The 19378-nt window shown below is 50.4% G+C and overlaps 2 protein-coding genes across 8 annotated transcripts; one reads left to right on the top strand and one right to left on the bottom strand.

The window, feature by feature from the left end:
• On the bottom strand, nucleotides 1-4116 carry TUBB (tubulin beta class I). The gene is made up of 4 exons (XM_036868902.1): nucleotides 3876-4116; nucleotides 2358-2466; nucleotides 1978-2088; nucleotides 1-1691 (listed from the first exon to the last, which is right to left on the bottom strand). Exons 1-4 carry the CDS (start codon nucleotides 3930-3932, stop codon nucleotides 634-636), a joined length of 1335 nt encoding a protein of 444 aa, XP_036724797.1. The 5' UTR covers nucleotides 3933-4116; the 3' UTR covers nucleotides 1-633.
• A 197-nt stretch (nucleotides 4117-4313) lies between these two features.
• Nucleotides 4314-19181, top strand: MDC1 (mediator of DNA damage checkpoint 1). Of its 7 annotated transcripts, XM_036868861.1 has the most exons (17): nucleotides 4314-4353; nucleotides 5747-6425; nucleotides 8712-8853; nucleotides 9410-9790; nucleotides 9876-9945; nucleotides 10241-11715; nucleotides 12228-12293; nucleotides 12459-12548; nucleotides 12967-13764; nucleotides 13874-13917; nucleotides 14416-14864; nucleotides 14988-16371; nucleotides 16453-16572; nucleotides 16698-16880; nucleotides 17103-17228; nucleotides 17327-17437; nucleotides 18405-19181. In XM_036868861.1, the coding sequence occupies exons 3-17, from the start codon at nucleotides 8715-8717 to the stop codon at nucleotides 18570-18572; spliced, it is 5604 nt and encodes a 1867-aa protein (XP_036724756.1). In that variant the 5' UTR covers nucleotides 4314-4353; nucleotides 5747-6425; nucleotides 8712-8714; the 3' UTR covers nucleotides 18573-19181. The 7 variants fall into 7 exon arrangements, with proteins under 7 accessions (XP_036724756.1, XP_036724754.1, XP_036724759.1 ...); XM_036868859.1 differs by having other exon boundaries at nucleotides 5747-6421; nucleotides 14416-16371; XM_036868864.1 differs by having other exon boundaries at nucleotides 12967-13188; nucleotides 14416-16371.
• The last annotated feature ends 197 nt before the right edge of the window (nucleotides 19182-19378 follow it).

Genomic DNA, 19378 nt, shown 5'->3' with positions numbered 1-19378 from the left:
GAAAGGAAGGAATCCAACATTATGAAGGAGGTAAAGTGGAAGAGGGAAGGAGCCCAGGACAGAGCTTGGAGGGAGACTGAAAATGGAGATAATACTGTTAACACCTCCCCAGAAGCTGAGAGGAGCAGAGAGATACCTGGAAACTAGGACTTCAATAGCCTGGATGCCCCTCTCCAAAACCCCACCCCTCCCCGGTAGGGACTTCTACCTGCTGCTTGGTTTCCTTTCCCCTGGGCTACCACATGGGCCTAGGATGGTGGTCATCTATCCGGGTTATCAGCACATGGTTCTGAATGGGATTTGATGAGACCCAGCTTCTTGAGAGTTTATCTTGAAAACAGAGAGGGAAATGTTAACTGGACAGATGGGAGGAGTGGGCACCAGAAGGAAATACAGGGTTACCCAGAATGGCAGAAATCTAGGTTCCCCAGAGTGGAAAGAGAGAGGAGACATTCAACAAACAACAGATATTTATTGAGCGCCTATTATGTGCCAGGCACTGTTCTAGAACCCCCCCCCAAAAAAGAAAAAAAAAGACAGAGGCAGAAAACGCAAATTCTGAGGGAGAGGAAAGGGGCGGTTGAGGAAGAAGGCGGAGGGGACTGAGAAGCCTGAGGTGATGGGGACTCGGCCTTAGGCCTCCTCTTCGGCCTCCTCACCGAAATCCTCCTCCTCTTCTGCGGTGGCATCCTGGTACTGCTGGTACTCGGAGACGAGGTCATTCATGTTGCTCTCAGCCTCGGTGAACTCCATCTCGTCCATGCCCTCACCTGTGTACCAGTGGAGAAAGGCCTTCCGGCGGAACATGGCAGTGAACTGCTCTGAGATGCGCTTGAACAGCTCCTGGATGGCTGTGCTGTTTCCAATGAAGGTGACCGCCATCTTGAGGCCACGGGGTGGGATGTCGCAGACAGCCGTCTTGACATTGTTGGGGATCCATTCCACGAAGTAGCTGCTGTTCTTGTTCTGCACGTTGAGCATCTGCTCATCCACCTCCTTCATGGACATCCGCCCACGGAAGACAGCAGCCACGGTGAGGTACCGGCCATGGCGGGGGTCACAGGCAGCCATCATGTTCTTGGCATCGAAGACCTGCTGGGTGAGCTCCGGCACAGTGAGGGCCCGATACTGCTGGCTTCCACGGCTGGTTAGAGGGGCAAAGCCAGGCATGAAAAAGTGGAGACGTGGGAAGGGCACCATGTTGACTGCCAGCTTGCGGAGGTCAGCATTGAGCTGGCCAGGGAAGCGGAGGCAGGTGGTGACACCACTCATGGTGGCCGAGACGAGGTGGTTCAGGTCCCCGTAGGTTGGCGTGGTCAGCTTGAGGGTGCGGAAGCAGATGTCGTAAAGGGCCTCGTTGTCAATGCAGTAGGTCTCATCAGTGTTCTCCACCAGCTGATGGACGGAGAGGGTGGCATTGTAGGGCTCAACCACGGTGTCGGACACTTTGGGTGAGGGCACCACACTGAAGGTGTTCATGATGCGGTCAGGATACTCTTCACGGATCTTGCTGATGAGCAAGGTGCCCATTCCAGAGCCGGTGCCCCCGCCCAGTGAGTGGGTCAGCTGGAAGCCCTGCAGGCAGTCACAGCTCTCAGCCTCCTTCCGAACCACATCCAGGACCGAGTCAACCAGCTCGGCCCCCTCTGTATAGTGGCCCTTGGCCCAGTTGTTGCCTGCCCCAGACTGACCTGCAATGGGGTCAGAAGGCAAGCTTGGTTAGTAAAATGTGGAAGATACATGGCCACATTTCTACCTTTCAACTTTTGGAGTAATGCCAGTGGATGTATCTTCTCTCCCTCTCCTGTGATACACCTGTCGCCCCCCCACAATTTACTATTTAAAGCAGTCACTACCTCCATCCTCCGTTAGATTTCAAAACACAGCCCTGTATAAGTTCTTCAGTACAATCATTTCCTAACTCTTGCTGCACCCAAATAACTTGAATAAGTATCTACTATTGTCTGTGTAACTCACCAAAAACAAAGTTATCTGGTCTGAAGATCTGACCAAAAGGCCCTGAGCGAACAGAGTCCATGGTCCCAGGCTCTAGATCCACCAAGATAGCACGAGGAACATATTTGCCACCTACAGAGAATAAAGTAGCATTGTAAAAACTGACAGACATAAAGGTAAATATTTGGGGGCTGGGAGGCAGCCGGGGACCCAAACTAGTGATTCCAGGCACTGCCACCAGGTGGCAGCAGAGCCACTTTTGAGCCCCGATGGGGGAAATGAAAGGCCTCCAAAGGGAGAGAATGGATTCATTCAAAGGGGATAAAGGGTTTCCCAGGGAGGCAGAGACCCCAGAAAAGTGGGAGTGATGGGACCCGTGATTCACGGCCTCCTGCCCTCACCTGTGGCTTCATTGTAGTACACGGAGATGCGGTCCAGCTGCAGGTCGCTATCCCCATGATAGGTGCCGGTGGGGTCGATGCCATGTTCATCACTGATCACCTCCCAGAACTGCCAGGGGAGAGCAATGGGTCCTCAACAGCTCAGGTTCCAGCCAATTATACGCCCTCTACCGCCATTTTAATTCCAGATACGCCTGTGGCGGGCCCTCCCCTAGGGCCTGGCATTCCTTCTGCCTACCACACCCTTCGCCTAAACACCTGCACACGCGGGAAAACTGCAGCTTTCACTGCTTGGGATGTGAGATGCTGTGGAATGTCCCGGCGATCGCAGGCACCGAGGTTGGTACATGGAGGCGGCCGACTTGCTCGGAGAAGCGCACCTCCCCGCCCCCCCTTCGCAGGGCACAAAGAGCTGGGGGCCGGAGAAAGGAGCCACTGCCGCAGGCGCCCACCCCGCCCGGCACGTGACCGCGGCGCAGGCGCGCGCCGAGCCGCCGACAAAGGGAGGCGCCGCGCGTGGGCGGGGCCGAAGCGCGAATTCCGCGCGGTAAGGGCGGGACTTGGCTCGGGCTCGCGCGCCCCCAGCCGGCTGGCCCGGCCGCATTGTCCCAGCGCGCCAGGGTCCCGCCCTTCTGCTCTAACGTAGCAGCCGCGCTTCCTCCCCGCCCCTCCCCCGCTACACTGTAACCGCGCGCAAAGGAAAAAAAAAAACCTCCCCCTTGGCCTCGGAATTTTATTTCTTCTTTAGCTTTTAATTTTAACCCCCTTGCTTTAAATGAGGTTTTTCTTCCTTTGTCCTACTCTTTGGCCCTGAGGAGCCCTTTTAAAGAAAGCACTCCCCCTTTCCCCTCGCTCTTTCTCCATATCTGTTCACGCCCTAAAAGGGTCTCGGTTAAGGGCAAATGAAAGAAACTGAAATTAGTCCAGCACATATTAGCCTTCCATGCACGAAAAACTGGGGGACCGCCCCTTGGGGATCGCGGGTGCCCGGAGACACCTGATCTTTTGTAAAGGATATCGCGTAGTGCAGCCCACCCTGGCGCATCGTGTCCCCCACATTTGGATCTGACCTCTCTGCAGCTGCCCGCCAGCCTCGCCCCTTCCCCCTCCGGCTTAGCCCTCCGAAGCCCCGCCAAGGGGGATGCACATGGGGAAAACCTCATCTCGCTTTGTCTCGGGCCGTTTCCGCATCTCCCTCGCTCCCGGGTCCTCGGACCGTTAGCAGATGCCCTTTTTAAGTAAAATTTTACAGAAACTCGGTTTTCCCGCCCCCTAAACCTGAAGGGTGCTTTTAACAGCTTCCCCAAAATGAGCCTGCCAAGAAAAATTCCTCATTTTTCAAAAGCAAATCCCAGCTTTGCATAATACAAAGGTGTATTATATATACATACAACTTTTAAGGGGCAAAGCCTGACTAAGAATGGAGGATGCGAATGTCCCAGAGCCATTCGTCATAATTTACCTGGATTTTTTTCTTCTCAAAAATAAATATAGTCAAAAGAGGTTAAAAATCCTTACCTTGGCACCGATCTGATTGCCACACTGACCGGCCTGGATGTGCACGATTTCCCTCATTTTTAAAATTTATTGTAATCTTTTTGCTCGCCTCACAAGTGTGTACGGGGCAAGAAAATGATATGTAATTAGTTTTTCTCTGCTGCTGGTCGCAGGCTGGAAGGATGGGACGGGGCCCGGAGGCTGGAGCAGCGAGGTCCGAACTCGGCGGCAGGAAGGTTCTGAGAGGGAGAAAGGAGAGGGGAGGGCGCGGGAGGAAAGGCGGGCAGGGCGGGGCGCGCGTGCGCTGGGGCCGGGAGGCGGGAGAACAAGCCCCGCGAGGTGGTGGGGAGACAAAGCCTCACCGAGGCTGGCCCTGATTAGTCCGTGCTGGTCATGTATCAGACGTCCATTGGTCCCTGCTCTGCAGGACGAGCGCAGTCCTCCCTGGGAGTTGTAGTCCTCTATTGTTGTCCACGCTGCAAGATGAAAGAACAAATGGGTGGGTACTGGGTATGGGGGTTTTGGTTTGGGAGTTTTTAATGAAAAATGACCTTGCGCAAGGGTTCCTTCCTCTATGCCGGACTTTTCTGGTATAAAAAGAGAGTAGTTTACGGATACAGAAATTGGGAACCCGGGGGTGCCAGGCGTTGGAAGGTGGAGTGGGGGCACGCCCTGAAAGCTCCCCGCTGCGGTAGCTCTTGAGAAGACAGGACTGCTTAGCTCAGCGAAAACTGGGGAGAAATGCGGCACCCTGATCTGCTATCTAACAGCTGGTCCTTTGGTGACCCAAGGCATGGACTTCAGTAAGCTGCTGCTCCCCCAGATACCTCAGGAAGAAGGAGGGGATTGCCCTCCTGCTATTTTCTTGGGAGTTTTCTAATGATAATGTTTAGAAACAAAATTGCAGCAAGGGCTTTTCAAGATAGAGAAGTAATTGTGTGAAGGGTATGTTCAAGAATAAGTTGAATGGTTTAGAGAAGTTGATATGCCAGAAGTGTCTGTCCATGTGGGGGGTCTGGGCCTTAGAGCAGCGTTTAACACACTGTATTGTCCAGCGGAGAACTATGGGGTGAGATACCTGATAGAATTTCAGTGTCTTCCAGCCTGCCTCTCTAGACACTTTGATGAAGTCAGTGTTTTTTCAGTTCACTGATTTCACTGACTAGGTGGCTGACCATGGCAACCTTCCAGGAGCCTCAGGATTGAAATAAAAGGGGTAGGAAGGTGATGGGGAAAAAACTGGATGAGCTGAAGTCTGAGTGGCATGTTTCATCTCAGGGATTAATTCAACTTGAGAGACACTAAGTGTCCACCAAACCAGGAGCTAGGGATACAAAAATGATTAAGAAGTAGCTCACTGTTCTCCAGGATCTTGCAATTTCGTGAGAAGTGTATAAACAATAATTGAGTGTGGTAAGCACTGTGATAAAGGACATGGGATATCAAGGTCATCATTGTTAATTCACATTGGATTCAACACACATTTCTCAGTCATTTTATAAATAAGAGAACATCAAGTTGTGTAAGACCCGTCTACCCACTTAAAATAGAATGTTCATGTTTTAGGGCATGATCACAATGAAAGTAATTACGTATTTTGTGGTAGTGAAGAGAGTTCAGGGTTTACAATTAGGGAACTGGTTTCAATTTGTCTCTACCTTACATTAGTTGTAGGCAAGTTATCGGCAGAGCTCCGGTTCTTTCTATAAAACCTATTTCTGCCTATTGTAGTCAGAATGAAGTGAGATAAGAATGCAAAAGTTCTTCCTAAATTATTCATGTCAAATTATTATTCTTGTCTTAGTATGACATTTAATGAAATAAATGATATTTATCATCCTTGAACCCTTCAAAGACCTCGGATGGTTAACGAAACAGTTCTGTTTGCCTAGGGATCTTTACTCTTGGAGAATGACCTCAAAATGTTCATCAGGAATGTATTCTCAGAGAGGAAATGACATGACTTCAAGACGAGCTAACTCATAAGAAAATGAACTTCCATTGCAATGAGTCCTCAAGCGCCACGCCTACGGGCTATTTTCCAAACTGCAGCCTTCAGCCACGACTACAACCCGCAACCCATTTTCATTTCTCATGAGTCAGCGGACACCATGTCTGGGAGGACCGGGGAAGGACGCTCTGGCCGCACTAGATGCTTGGGGCGACGACTATGATAAGCCCCTCTATCCGTCGCTGGCGGCCAGACTCTGTGGTCGCGATTTGGAAATCTGCGCGGGAAGTGGGCGGTGCGGTGAAGCGGCGGTGGGTTGTCCTTTGGAGCTGCCCAATCGAGGTGCACTATTCTGTGCGCCTTCGGCGGCCTCTGATTACAGCCTCAGCCAACTGATCTCAGCCTCCCCGGAGAAGCCGCCCCTTTGAGCTGTAAGGGGGCGGGGACGGGGCGGGGCTCTGGCTGTGCCTCAGAGTTGGCGGCTTGCTCTGTCGGCGTGCAGCCGGGCTGTGAAAGACAGCGGCAGGAGCCAATCAGCGAATCGGCCCTCGCCCCGCTCAGGCACTCGCGCCATCCCGGTCGCGGCCGTTACTGGTGGCGCGCGCGGGGACTCAAAGTAGGTGAGTTCTGAGGGGGCCTCGCCCACGGTTCCCCGGGTGCCATCTTGGTTTTCCCCGGTGGGCGGGAGGGGCGTGCCTTTGGTACGACTGGGCGGAGGATACTTGGAAATTTGCTTCTCGAATTATAATACTCATCCTTACTTGACGCCCCTTCCTGACCTTAGGTATGAAGACACAGGGAGACGTTGGGCTAGGAGGGAACCCATGGGATGGAGGGAGATCAAAGGTGGTGGCCCATGGATTGGAGCCGAGGGTCATGGGCACCAGCTGAGTTCGCCAGTCATAAGAACGGAGTTAACACTATCTCCATGGAGGTGTCCTACTTTCCCAACCTGTCAACAGTTTCCCTTTAGAGTAGCCTCTTTCATACCGTTTTGAGTTTTCATCTTATTTGTTCTTTAATTAGGAGGGCAGAGTTAGTTTTACTTTTGGTTCAGGAATGTATCCCGAATACTTACAGCGGTACCAGGTGCGCAATAACTGTTGAATGAATATGATGGACCCTTGGGGAAAAGACACAGTTCTTCTGCCTGGTCCAGTTCTCGAGGTGGGGTGTGAGGCAGAAATGGAATGTTATAGTTACACTATGGTGAGAACTATCAGGATAAGTACAAGTCCACCAACCACCGTGAAACACTTAGGAATATGGGGAACACCAGAAAGCAGAGAAGACTCCAGGCAAGGCTTTGCTGAGGAAGTGACATTTGAACTGAATTGTAAAGGATGGGTAGGATTTGGACCAAAAAACTATGAACAAAGGGCTAAGGAGCTGGCTAAGGCCTGCAGATGAGAGGGACAGCAGGAGCAGTGTGTTCAGAGACTGGGGAGAAGGTCCATGTGGCTGAATCATAGGCTTGAGTGAGGTGCAGGTGGGACATACATTTGAGGATATGAGGTTCTGATTGTGGAGGGTCTTGCTAAGGAGTTTAGATTTTATTTTATCCTATGGGCATGGAAATCCATCAAAGAATATTAAACAGAGGAGAGACATTATCTGGGTGGTCCTGGACAAATTCCTTAATCCATCTGTATTGCAGTTTCTTTATCTGAGAAATAGAAAGTAATAATAAGGAATTCCCTGGCGGTCGAGTGGTTAGGACTCCGTGCTTCCACTGCAGGGGCCAGGGGTTCGATCCCTGGTCAGGGAACTAAGATCCCACATGCCATGCTGCGTGTCCAAAAGGAAAACAACCAAAAACAAAAAGTAATAATAATAGTTTACAGGATTCTTGTGATAATTAAATAAGTCAGTGAATATAAAGTAATTAGAGCAGTGCTTGACACCTACCAAGCCTCTCTTTTGGCTGTTAACGATTTTTTGCAGTTTAGTCTGATCACACTGAGATGATCTGATAAAGTGTAAAAAGCATGGGCTTTGCAGCCAGAAGCACAATTATTTCTACCCTTTTCATTTACCTGCTGTGTTATCCTGATTGAATATTTTTAGCCTTAGTGTTCTAAACGCCTGCCTCATGGCTACTATGCCTGATACATAGTTGATGTTTGGCGAAAGTTATCCCAATAGTGGATAGTGAAATCAATTTAGTGGATTGCAAATCGGCGTTTAAAAAATTGAGAAGAGAAAAAAAACAGAATGACGACTATCAGTGTGTTGTATAAAGGCTTAACATTGTTTCTCAAAACATTTATCTATAAATAAGCATGTGGAGTTTTTTTGTTTTTTGTTTTTTTAAAGATTTATTTATTTTTTATTATTTATTTAATTTTGGCTGTGTCGGGTCTTAGTTGCAGCACGTGGGATCTTCGTTGAGGCATGCGGGATCTTTCATTGCGGTGCGGGGGCTTCTCTCTAGTTGTAGTGTGCAGGTTTTCTCTTCTCTAGTTGTGGCGCGCAGGCTCCAGGGCACGTGGGCTCTGTAGTTTGTGGCACGCAGGCTCTCTAGTTGAGGCGCCCGAGCTTAGTAGTTGTGGCACACGGGTTTAGTTGCCCTGCGACATGTGGGATCTTAGTTCCCTGATCAGGGATCGAACCTGAGTCCCCTGCATTGGGAGGCAGATTCTTTACCACTGGACCACCAGGGAAGTCCCAAGCATGTGTTTTTATATATATTTCTGTACTGGGGACTCTATAATATTTATTTCTTATTCCGTATCATGGTCAAAGATATTTCTTAAGTGCTTCAGAAGAATAACAACAGAATGATCGACAGAAAGGGAAACATCAGCCTCCATAGCTATCCAGGTTTACAGCAGTTAGCAGTCTCCTCTCTGAGGCTGTGTGTGTGACCCACTGAAAGAGGTGATAATAATGTGTTTTTTTCTCAGATCATGGAAGACACCCAGGTTATTAACTGGGAAGTTGAAGAAGAGGAGGAGGTTGAAGAGAGACCCAGTGAATCTTTGGGGTGTAGCTCGGAGCCCCTTGGGCGACTGCGTATCTTCAGTAGTTCCTATGGACCAGAAAAAGGTCAGGGGTTATTGGGTGCTGAAGTACTGGTATAGGCCTCTTATTTCTGTGGGGAGGTAGTTGGAGGGTTGTAAGCTTAGATACGCATCTGGGAGATCTGAAAAAAGGTTTTACTGGGAATGGAGAAGAGGGGGCTGATTGATCTGATTGCTCCAGGCAAGTGCCCTGGACTCAATGGGGGTGATTTTACTTTGGTAGGAGAAGATGAAGGGATTCAGATAAAAATCCAGTGAGGTCTGGAAATGGGTGGTGGTGATGTGTTGCACAACAATGTGAATGTACTTAACGTCACTGAACTGTACACTGAAAAGTTGGCTGAATGGTAAATTTTATGTATATTTTACCACAATAGAAAATAATCCAGTGTGGATGGATGGGGTATTGATTATGAATAATGCATTGCATATATTCTTTATTAGCTAGTTATCCTGGGGCCTTTTATTTTTCTAATGCATGGGGGGACCTTGAGTGAGTAGTGAGGTACTTAACAGGAATGTTTTCCTAATAGCAGGTCAGGACTCTGGCCTTGGAAACCATCTACCTCTCTAATTCTTAGATTTCCCATTATACCTTGGGAAGAATGTGGTAGGCCGAATGCCTGATTGCTCTGTGGCCCTGCCCTATTCATCTATCTCCAAACAACACGCGGTGATTGAAATCTTGGCCTGGGACAAGGCACCTGTCCTCCGGGATTGTGGGAGCCTCAATGGTACTCAAATCCTGAGGCCTCCTAAGGTCCTGGGCCCTGGGGTGAGTCATCGTTTGAGGGACCGGGAGTTGATTCTCTTTGCTGACTTGCCCTGCCAGTACCATCGCTTGGATGTCCCCCTGTCCTTTGTCTCCCGGGGCCCTCTAACTGTAGAGGAGACACCCAGGGTACAGGGAGGAACTCAACCCCACAGGCTTCTGTTGGCTGAGGACTCAGAGGAAGAAGTAGGTAAGTTTGTGTATTGGGAGGGCGGGTGAGGAGATGGGGATTGTGAGTTTAAAACTGTCAACTTACTCCTTTCTACAACTGACAGATTCTCTTTCTGAAAAGTGTGTGGTGAAAGGACCAAGGACCTCCTTTTTGGCAACAGTAGTTCCAGAGAGGTGAGTGCCAAAGGGCCAGACACCTGAGTCTTCAAAAGAAGGAGGAATCAGGGGCTGGAGGATCCATCTCTATGAGAACTTATTACCATGAAAGTCCGGGCTGGGGAACTACACATACTTGTTCAATCAACTGAATTTTTATTGAGCACCTCTGATGTGCCAAGTAGAAAACTAATTGCTGGAGATAGAAAAGAAAATACTACCTCATGTCTGCCCTCAAGGAGCTCCTAGTTGAGTGGGGTATCCCTTCTGGGGAAATAGATTCTATAGACTCTCTCTTCTCTTCCCGTCACAGCGATGAGGAGGGACCTTCGTCTGCCCTGGATGGCCCTGGGCCACCTTTTGCCTTCAACTTGAACAGTGACACAGATGAGGAAGAAAGTCAGCAACCAGGAGCAGGGGAGGCCTCCTCAGCTGCCAGAAGAGTCACTGCTGCAGAGACAGAACAGCCTAAACCTGTCACAACTGAAATCCAGCTTGAAAAGGATCAGTGTTCAGTGAAGGAGAAGAACAATGACACGAAAGTTGAGAGGAATGCGAGGAGTGGGGTGGTTCCAGTTGGAGTGATTCTGGAGAGGAGCCAGCCTGCTGGGGAGGACAGTGACACAGACGTGGATGATGAAAGCGGGCCTCTGAGAAGGCTCACTGGGGTCCATCTGGAAAGGGCCCAGCCTTGTGGCTTCATAGACAGTGATACTGATGTGGAAGAAGAGGGGATCCCTGCGACCCCAGCAGTAGTTCCTGTGAGGAAGAGGCACATCTTGCATGAAGTTGGTACAGAGAGTCCTCGGGCACCTGGCATGGCACATCGGCAGGAGAGCCCGGCTGGTAGTGATACAGATATAGAGGAGAGGGAGGCCCCCCTGACCGTCCCTCTGGACAGAAGCCGAGCCTCTGTCGTGATCGATAGCAATACAGATGACAAGGAAGAAGTCTCAGCAGCGCTCACACTGGCACATCTAAGAGAGAGCCGGGCCGTTGCGTGGAACAGAGATGCAGATGCAGAAGAGGATAGGGCCCAACCGGTGGCCCTTCTGGAGCAAAGCCAAGCCTCTGCTGGGAGAGACAGTGACACAGACGTGAAGGAAAAGGGGCTCCCAGTGGAGAAGACAGGAACTGTTCCCAGGGGTCACACGGGCAAGGCATATTCGGAAAAGAGTCAACCTCCTCTCAGGGACAGTGATACAGAGGTGATGGAAGAGAAGAGCTCACTGGGGTTCCACCTGCAGAGAAGCCAAGCCTCTGCCACAGTGCATGTCAACACACAAGTGGTGGAGGAAGTCCCACCAGGGCCAGCTGTTATACTTCTGGAGAAGCATCAAGTACCTGTAGCATGGACACATCAAACAGATGTGGAAGCTGAAGGAGGCCCAGCAAAGCTGCCTGTGGTGTATCTAGAAGAAGCCCAGCCTCCTCTAGCTGGGGACTGTGGCCCAGATGCGGAGGAGAACACATCCTTAGCAGCCTCAGCAGTGGCAGATGTAAGAAAGAGCCAGCTTCATGCAGAAGAAGATACTGGGACAGAGTGGGCTGCAGCCGTTCTTGAACAGGGCAGAGCTTTTATGGCTGGGGCCCAGGGTGGGTCACCCGCGGCCCAAGTGGAGCAGGACCTTCTCCCTGTCTCAAGGAATAACATAGCACATCTGGTGGTGGACACAGGCACTCCAGGGGAACCCACCCAGCCACAGAGAGAGGGGGCCCAGACCCCCACAGAAAGGGAGAGAGAACCACATGTGGATAGGACCATGAACTCTGGAGACAACCACGATGGTTAGTGCTGGCCTTCCTTCTTCCCTTAACCCCTGCAATAAAAAATGCTTCTAGGGTATCTTAGTTCATTTGAGCTGCTATAACAAAATACCATAGACTGGGTAGCTTATAAACAACAGAAGTTTATTTTTCACAGTTCTAAAGCCTGAGAGGTCCAAGATACCAGCAGATTCAGTGTCTGGTGAGGCCCCGCTTCCTTCTTCATAGGCAGCCATCTTCTCACTATGTCCTCACATGGCAAAAGGGCCCAAGGAAGCTCTCTGGAGTCTCTTTTGTAAGGGCACTGATCCCATTCACACGGGCTCCAACCTCATGACCTAATCACCTCCCAGAAGCCCCACCTCCTAATACCCTCACATTGGAAATTAGGTTTCAATGTAAGAATTTTGGGGGAGACACAGAGATTCAGTCTATTGCATGGGGTTGGGGCTGAGGAGAGAATAGTAGAGAAAAAGGAAGGAGTTAAGGGTCAGCTGTGATTTTTTAATTATCCTATATTCCTCCCCCACCAGATTCTGAAGATCTGGACCTACAAGCTACCCAGTGCTTTGTGGAGAGAGAGAATCAGAGCCTGGAAGGTGAGGACATCTGTGTCATGTGGATACTGGTACAAACAGGAGCTTGGAGATCAGACTGGTAGTCCTTGAAGGGTGTGAAAGCTGGGACAGGCAGGGTGGGAAACTAAGAATGGGACCCCGGAGTTCTGTGGAGCAGTGCTCAGGCCATGCTTTCTTGTGCAACAGTCCCCAGCATGGAGGATGAACCCACGCAGGCCTTCCTGTTTACTCTGCCCCAAGAGCCTGGCCCTTCCCGTTGCAGCTTCCAGGCCACAGGTATAAGAAACTCTCCCCTCCTCTGTGTCCCTAACTTGGCATCCTTATTTTCCCCCTCTACACGTTTCTTTTATATTCCTTGACATTTTGCTGATGTTCCTCCATCTCATCAGAAAAAAATGCCATATTAAGTCAGACCCATAGAGCAACTAGTCTAGCATAAGTTTTTAAGAGGCTACTGAGAGAGCTTTTATATGAAGGTTTGGGCTTACTTTTTGAGACAAATGTTAAATGTTATGACTATCTTCCTTATTCCCAGCTTTCCTTTAATAACCCATTTAAATTTATTATGCATGAATTTGTCTTCAGCTTTTCTCAAGCTATTACCTTTTCAACCTACATTCCTCTCTCTCTCTCTCTCTCTCTCTCTCTCTCTCTCTCTCTCTCTCTCTCTCTCACTCACTCACTCTGCTTTCAGGTTCCCTGGATGAGCCATGGGAGGTCTTGGCTACACAGCCATTCTGTCCGAGAGAGTCTGAAGCCTCTGAGACCCAGCCCATTGCCACCCACATTGAAGCCCATGGACCTTGCCCCTCTCCACCTACGGCAGCACCACAAGAGCAACATCCAGAAAGTCCAGTTCATGCACAGTCACTGGGGATTCAAGGCAGAGGGATGCAGACTGTGGAGGAAGACATGGGTACACCAAGAGAAACAGCAGAGAGGGTGACCCCTGAGAGAGGGCCATTGGAGAGGGAAACTGAGAAACTGCCCTCGGAAGGAGAGAGGGAAGATGTGATGGGAGAGGAAGAATCAACCAGGGGGATACAGGACAGAGAACAAAAACAGGTGTTAGCTAGGGATACTCAGAAACAAGAGTCTGACAAAAGAGTAAAAAGTGCAAGTACTGAAAGGGATATGGAGAGTTTGAAGGTAGAAATTGAGACACCTAAGGAAATACAAGAGAAAGAGAGAGAAAAGCAGACTCTTACAAGAGAAATATTTGACAGAGAAGCAGAGAAACCAGTAGCAGAGAGAGAGTGTGAGGCAGGTGGGTTAGAAGGGAAGGTACCCAAAGTGATGCTGGACAGAGGCCCACAGACAGGGGAGACAGAGGCGGGGGGCCAGGACCAGAAAGGCCAGGCCTCAGGTTCGACACCAGAGCCTGGAGCGGGGGCGGGAGACCTTCAGGGACTTGCTTCAGACCCCATAGCTTCTGGGAGCCAGTCAGGTGGAGGAAGGGGTGCCCCAGTGAGACCCAGGAGGCAGCAGAGAGGTAAGTGAAGGCAGAGGGGAGCCTAAGGTGGTACACAGCCCTCATGATAATCAACCCCTAAGTGACTGACTGCTTAGACCTCAGCTACTTGTCTTTCCCTTCTGTCTAGGCTACTTGAATTGTAAGATGCCACCTGCTGAGAAGGCTTCCAGGGTGAGAGCTGCTTTCTGTACCCACCTCCCCACTCCACAGGTCATTTCTGCATCTCCTCCACTGCCCCTTCCCCTGACCTTGCTTTCATCTACTCCTTTCCCCATGTTTTTAACTTTTCTTCCATTTTCACTGCTCCTTAGTTGGCTTCTTAGTTGGCTCCTTAGTTGGCTTCTATCCGTTTACTTTGACACCTGTTGTTTTCCGTATCTGTTCCCCAAGTTCTGTCTCCCTCTCCCTGACTCAGAAAGCTCCTTTTTTCAAGTCCCTTCCCTCTTTCTCGTAACCGTCCTCTTTATTAGCATGATCCATATATGGAGAATACTATACTGGCATTTTGGGGAGAGGTCTTTGGGAAAGAGGAAATTCCCAGTCTAATGGAACAGACAGAAAGAGAAATGCCACGAGTACACTCTATAAACAAGGATCAAGAACAGTATCCAAGTCCTGTCTCTCTTCTCTCTGTCTCCTCCTCCCTCACTGGCTTCCATTTCTCCCCAGGGTGATCAGGAATCCCCAGCTGCTTGTCGGCCTCCGGCAGTGCAGGAAGCTTCTGCGCCACTCCAGAACCCCCTCATCTCTCAGAGCCCCAAACGTCCTGCCCCTCAGTCCCTCCTTTCGTCCTCTTCACCTCCTTCAGAACCGCCCATTCCCAGGACCAGACAAAATGAGAGTCAGGAAGCTCTGGAGACTCCCTTTTCCTCAGAGCTGGACGCTCTCCACCCAAAACCCAAAGTCAAGCCCCAAGGGTCCTCTCCAGTTTCTTCTGTACCCCTTGAGCCCCACCCTACCACCTCCACAGACCAGCCTGTCACCCCCAAGCCCACATCTCGGGCCACTCGGGGCAGGACACTTAGGTCCTCTGTCAAAACCCCTGAACGAAATGTCTCCACAGCCCCTGAGCTCCAGCCTTCTGCCCACACAGACCAGCCTGTCACCCCCAAACCCACATCTCGGGCCACTCGGGGCAGGACACAGAGGGCTTCTGTCAAGACTCCCGAACCAGTTATCTCCACAGCCCCTGAGCCCCAGCCTTGCACTTCCACAGACCAGCCTGTCACCCCCAAACCCACATCTCGGGCCACTCGGGGCAGGGCACTCAGGTCCTCAGTCAAAACCCCTGAACGAAATGTCCCCACAGCCCCTGAGCTCCAGAATTCTGCCCACATAGACCAGCCTGTCACCCCCAAACCCACATCTCGGGCCACTCAGGGCAGGGCACTCAGGTCCTCAGTCAAAACCCCTGAACGAAATGTCTCCACAGCCCCTGAGCTCCAGAATTCTGCCCACACAGACCAGCCTGTCACCCCCAAACCCACATCTCGGGCCACTCGGGGCAGGGCACTTAGGTCCTCTGTCAAAACCCCTGAACAAAATGTCCCCACGGCCCCTGAGCTCCAGCCTTCGGCCCACACAGACCAGCCTGTCACCCCCAAACCCACATCTCGGGGCAGGACACAGAGGGCTTCTGTCAAGACTCCCGAACCAGTTATCTCCACAGCCCCTGAGCCCCAGCCTTCCACTTCCACAGACCAGCCTGTCACCCCCAAACCCACATCTCGGGCCACTCGGGGCAGGACACTTAGGGCCTCTGTCAAAACCCCTGAACGAAATGTCTCCACAGCTCCTGAGCTCCAGCCTTCTGCCCACACAGACCAGCCTGTCACCCCCAAACCCACATCTCAGGCCCCTCGGGGCAGGACACTTAGGTCTTCTGCTAAGACCCCTGAACCAGTTGTCCCCATAACTCCTGAGCCCCAGCCTTCCACCTCTAAAGACCAGTCTCTCACCCCTGAGCCCACATCTCAGGCCACTCGGGGCAGGACACATAGGTCCTCTGTCAAGACATCCCAGCCAACTGAACCCACAGCTCCTGACCTTGAACCTTCGTCCCCCACAGACCAGCCTGTCACCCCCAAAGTCATAGCTCAGGGTGGTCAGAGCAGGACACTAAGGTCTTCTACAGTAAGTGCTGTGCCAGTTCCTACCACCCCTGAATTCCACTCTCCAGTCCCCACAGAACAGCCTATTCCCCCTGAGCCCATCCCTGAAGCCAATTGCAGCAGGAGGCCAAGGGCCACTAGGAAACCTGGGTCTCTCACAGCTCACGTTCATGAACCCTACTCTGCGCCCTCCGAACCTAACTCCCGGTCCTCAAGGAACCAGAGACGAGGGGCGGTGAGAGCAGCCGAGTCCCTTAGCACCATTCCTGAGCCTGCCTTTGCCCAGCTTCCCGAGGCACCCACTCATGCTCCCCAGATCCCAAAGGGGGAGGCAGCAGATAGATCTGGCTTCACCCCAGAGCCCCAGCCTGAGGCCTCTCAAAATCACAAGAGGCCTTTAGCTACTGTGGACTCACCTCCACTTCAAAAACGGCTCCAAAGAGGAGAAGTTCCCCAGAAGACAGCATTCCTTAAGGAAGAAGAAAATCCTGCAGCGAAGCTGAGGAAGATAGAGGTGAGGAGGGGGCTGGAGTCACCTAGTTTGGAAAGAGCTTGGGGGCTTGGAAACTCCCACCAAGTTCTTTCTCAATCCCAGGATGTAGTGATTCCAGGACCAGGCAAGAGAAAGAGAGAGCAGACAGAGGAGGAGCCCCGGGAAATACCGAGCCGCAGCCTGCGACGGACCAAACCTATCCAAGAGTCCACGGCCCCCAAAGTAGGAGAGAAGGGCCCTGGGGCTTTGTGGGAGGTGGAGATGTGGTAGGACGGGAGGAGACCTAGGGGATTTGGGAGACGATGGCGCTGGTTGCCGTGACCAGCTCAGGCTAACCCCCTTCACAGGTGCTCTTCACAGGCGTGGTAGATGCTCATGGAGAGCGGGCAGTGCTGGCCCTGGGGGGCAGTATGGCCAGCTCAGTGGCTGAGGCTTCCCACCTGGTGACGGATCGGATCCGCCGGACAGTCAAGTTCCTGTGTGCCCTGGGGCGGGGCATCCCCATCCTCTCCCTGGACTGGCTGCACCAGGTGGGAGGCCAGGAGATGATGACAGACCCGTAGAGATAGTGACGGGAGAAGGCTGCTCACATGGGGCCCTAGAAAGCGGTGGGAGGAATGTGGGTACAGGAAGACGAGGTTAGTGAAGCAGAAGGCTTAATTCTGAAAACACCTCGTGAGCTCCCTGTAAACGCTAGACAGAAGAGCTGGGTGAAGGGCTGGGCTGAGCTTTGATACTGTTACCGTCCTTAGTCCCGCAAGGCAGGTTGCTTCTTGCCCCCGGCTGAATATGTGGTGACTGATCCTGAGCAGGAGAAGAACTTTGGCTTCAGCCTTCGGGAGGCCCTGAGCCGGGCTCGGGAGCGAAGGCTGCTGGAGGTGAGAGGCCATCTTCTGCCCCACACTTCAGCTGTTTCCCAGCGGTCCACGGCCTCTCAGTGCATCATCTACTGTCTCCGCCATTCTCTTCCTCCTAGGGCTATGAGATTCACGTGACCCCAGGAGTCCAGCCACCACCACCTCAGATGGGAGAGATCATCAGCTGCTGTGGAGGCACCGTCCTACCCAGCATGCCCCGGTCCTATAAGGTAGGGGTGGTGTGTTCAGGATCTGGTGAGGTGGCAGTTAGAGAGGTGGCTGGAATGGGAACAGGTTAGAGGAAAAATGGAGGTACAGATGGGAACACGGAGTAGTGAGAGGCTGGGGGAAGACCTCTGGTATAGAGAGGGATAGAGAAGGAAGAGGTCTGCTGATACCAAATGGACTTATTTTTATTTTTGTATTTACAATTTTTTGAAATATACACAAAGGGAGAGGGAATAATGCAGCGAACCACCATATACCAATCACTCAGATTCAACAGGTTAATTTAGATTTTGCTGCATTTGCTCTATCCCTTTTTTTTTTCCTTTTTCTTTCATTTTCTTTGCTGAAATTTTTAAGGGAAACTGCAAAGGTCATTATTATTTTTTCCTACATACTTAAAATATACATCTCTAAGAAATATGTACATTTCTTACATAATCACATGCCGTTATTGGTCAATAACAAAATTAACAATTGTTTCCTGGTAACTTTGTCTTACTCCATTAATCAAATTTCTCGAGTCATCTGAAAATGTCTTTTTACAGTTCAAATCAGGACTCAAACAAGGTCCATGTATCCCCACAATGGCGCTGTATCTCTTAATTTGCTTTTACTCTAGGGCATACCCCCCAACCCACCTAGCCTTTTTCCTGCCATTGACTTCCTGCAGAAACTAGGTCACTTGTCCTTTAGAATGTTCCACAGTCTGGATTTTTCTGTTTGCTCCCTTGTTGTGTCATTTATCTTGTTTTTCTATCTTTTATATTTCCTGTAAATCGTAGTTAACTTTAAAAGGTTGAACAAATTCAGGTTCAACTTTTGTGGCAAGAGTTCTTCATACACAGTGTGTGTCATATGGCTTCCCATCAGGAGGTACTGTTTTTGTGCTGCTAAGACTGATTAGTGGGTCCCGAACCTATTTCTAGGATTCTTTTTCACCCCTGATTTTCTGTTTTCTCTTTCTTCCAGCCTCAGAGAGTTGTGATCACATGTTCCCAGGACTTCCCTCGATGTGCCATTCCATTTCGGGTTGGGCTGCCCATCCTCTCACCTGAGTTCTTGCTCACAGGAGTACTAAGCAGGGAAGCCAAGCCAGAGGCCTTTGTCCTCTCCACTTTGGAAATGTCATCCACCTGAAACCCCACCCCAGTATGCTTTTTCCTCCCAGACCAATATATAAAGTGTTAGAAATATTTGGAAGAAAGAACTTAGGGCTTTAGAAAGGATTGGGGTGTACTGATCTGATTTGTCTTGGAACACGGGTGGGGCCGAAAAGGCTTGTTGGTAAACAAAGACGGAGATTGGGAGCCACAGATTTTCTTAAATGGCCATTTAAAGTTGGCCAATCCCATGCTCAGATATCTTAAGTTGCTGCTCATATTTAGCTGGACTGATGTGCTTATTGCTCTATGGCGCGCACAGTGTCCTGCCTCCTGTTTGGAAACCATTTGTTTCTCTTCTTCTTTTCTTACTGGAATTCTTACTCATCCTGCAAAAGATAGTGGAAACAATTTTAGTGTCCTGAACTTGAAAGAATGCTTGGAGTGAGTAAATTTGAAGGTGGAGTTATGGAATGCTACTAAAATATTTTCCTCTCTCCTTGCCCTATCTCGTTAGAAGCATCCTTCAGCTTTGACGTTGAGCAAATCTCTGCCCTTTTTTTTTTTTCTGGCCTGCTTTTCCAGTATTTATAAAGTTAGCTTAGGCTTAACCTCTGTGATAAATAAATATTCACTATGTGCCTTATGGTGTAGTACAGTTTTATTTTGTAAATTTTAGAAGTTGGTTGATTACAAGGATGTAGAGAAATTGGAACCCATCTACATTGCTCATGGGAATGTAAAATGATTCATCCACTGTGATAAGCAGTTTGACAGTTTCTCAAAAAGTTAATTATAGAATTACCATATGACCCAGCAATTCTACTCATAGGTATATACCCA

Source organism: Balaenoptera musculus, chromosome 11 (assembly GCF_009873245.2).
Source record: "Balaenoptera musculus isolate JJ_BM4_2016_0621 chromosome 11, mBalMus1.pri.v3, whole genome shotgun sequence".
Taxonomy (NCBI): domain Eukaryota; kingdom Metazoa; phylum Chordata; class Mammalia; order Artiodactyla; family Balaenopteridae; genus Balaenoptera; species Balaenoptera musculus.
Note: the sequence above shows the minus strand (reverse complement) of the source record. Positions and strands in the feature narration are given on the sequence as shown.

Coding starts and splice junctions, on each gene's coding strand:
- TUBB (XM_036868902.1), bottom strand. CDS start 3,932: ATGAGGGAAATCGTGCACATCCAGGCCGGTCAGTGTGGCAATCAGATC. Junction 2,467..3,875: donor GCAATCAGATCGGTGCCAAG/GTAAGGATTTTT, acceptor CTCCCCTGGCAG/TTCTGGGAGGTGATCAGTGA. Junction 2,089..2,357: donor GTACTACAATGAAGCCACAG/GTGAGGGCAGGA, acceptor TATTCTCTGTAG/GTGGCAAATATGTTCCTCGT.
- MDC1 (XM_036868859.1), top strand. CDS start 8,715: ATGGAAGACACCCAGGTTATTAACTGGGAAGTTGAAGAAGAGGAGGAG. Junction 11,716..12,227: donor CTCTGGAGACAACCACGATG/GTTAGTGCTGGC, acceptor CTCCCCCACCAG/ATTCTGAAGATCTGGACCTA. Junction 13,765..13,873: donor ACCCAGGAGGCAGCAGAGAG/GTAAGTGAAGGC, acceptor CCTTCTGTCTAG/GCTACTTGAATTGTAAGATG.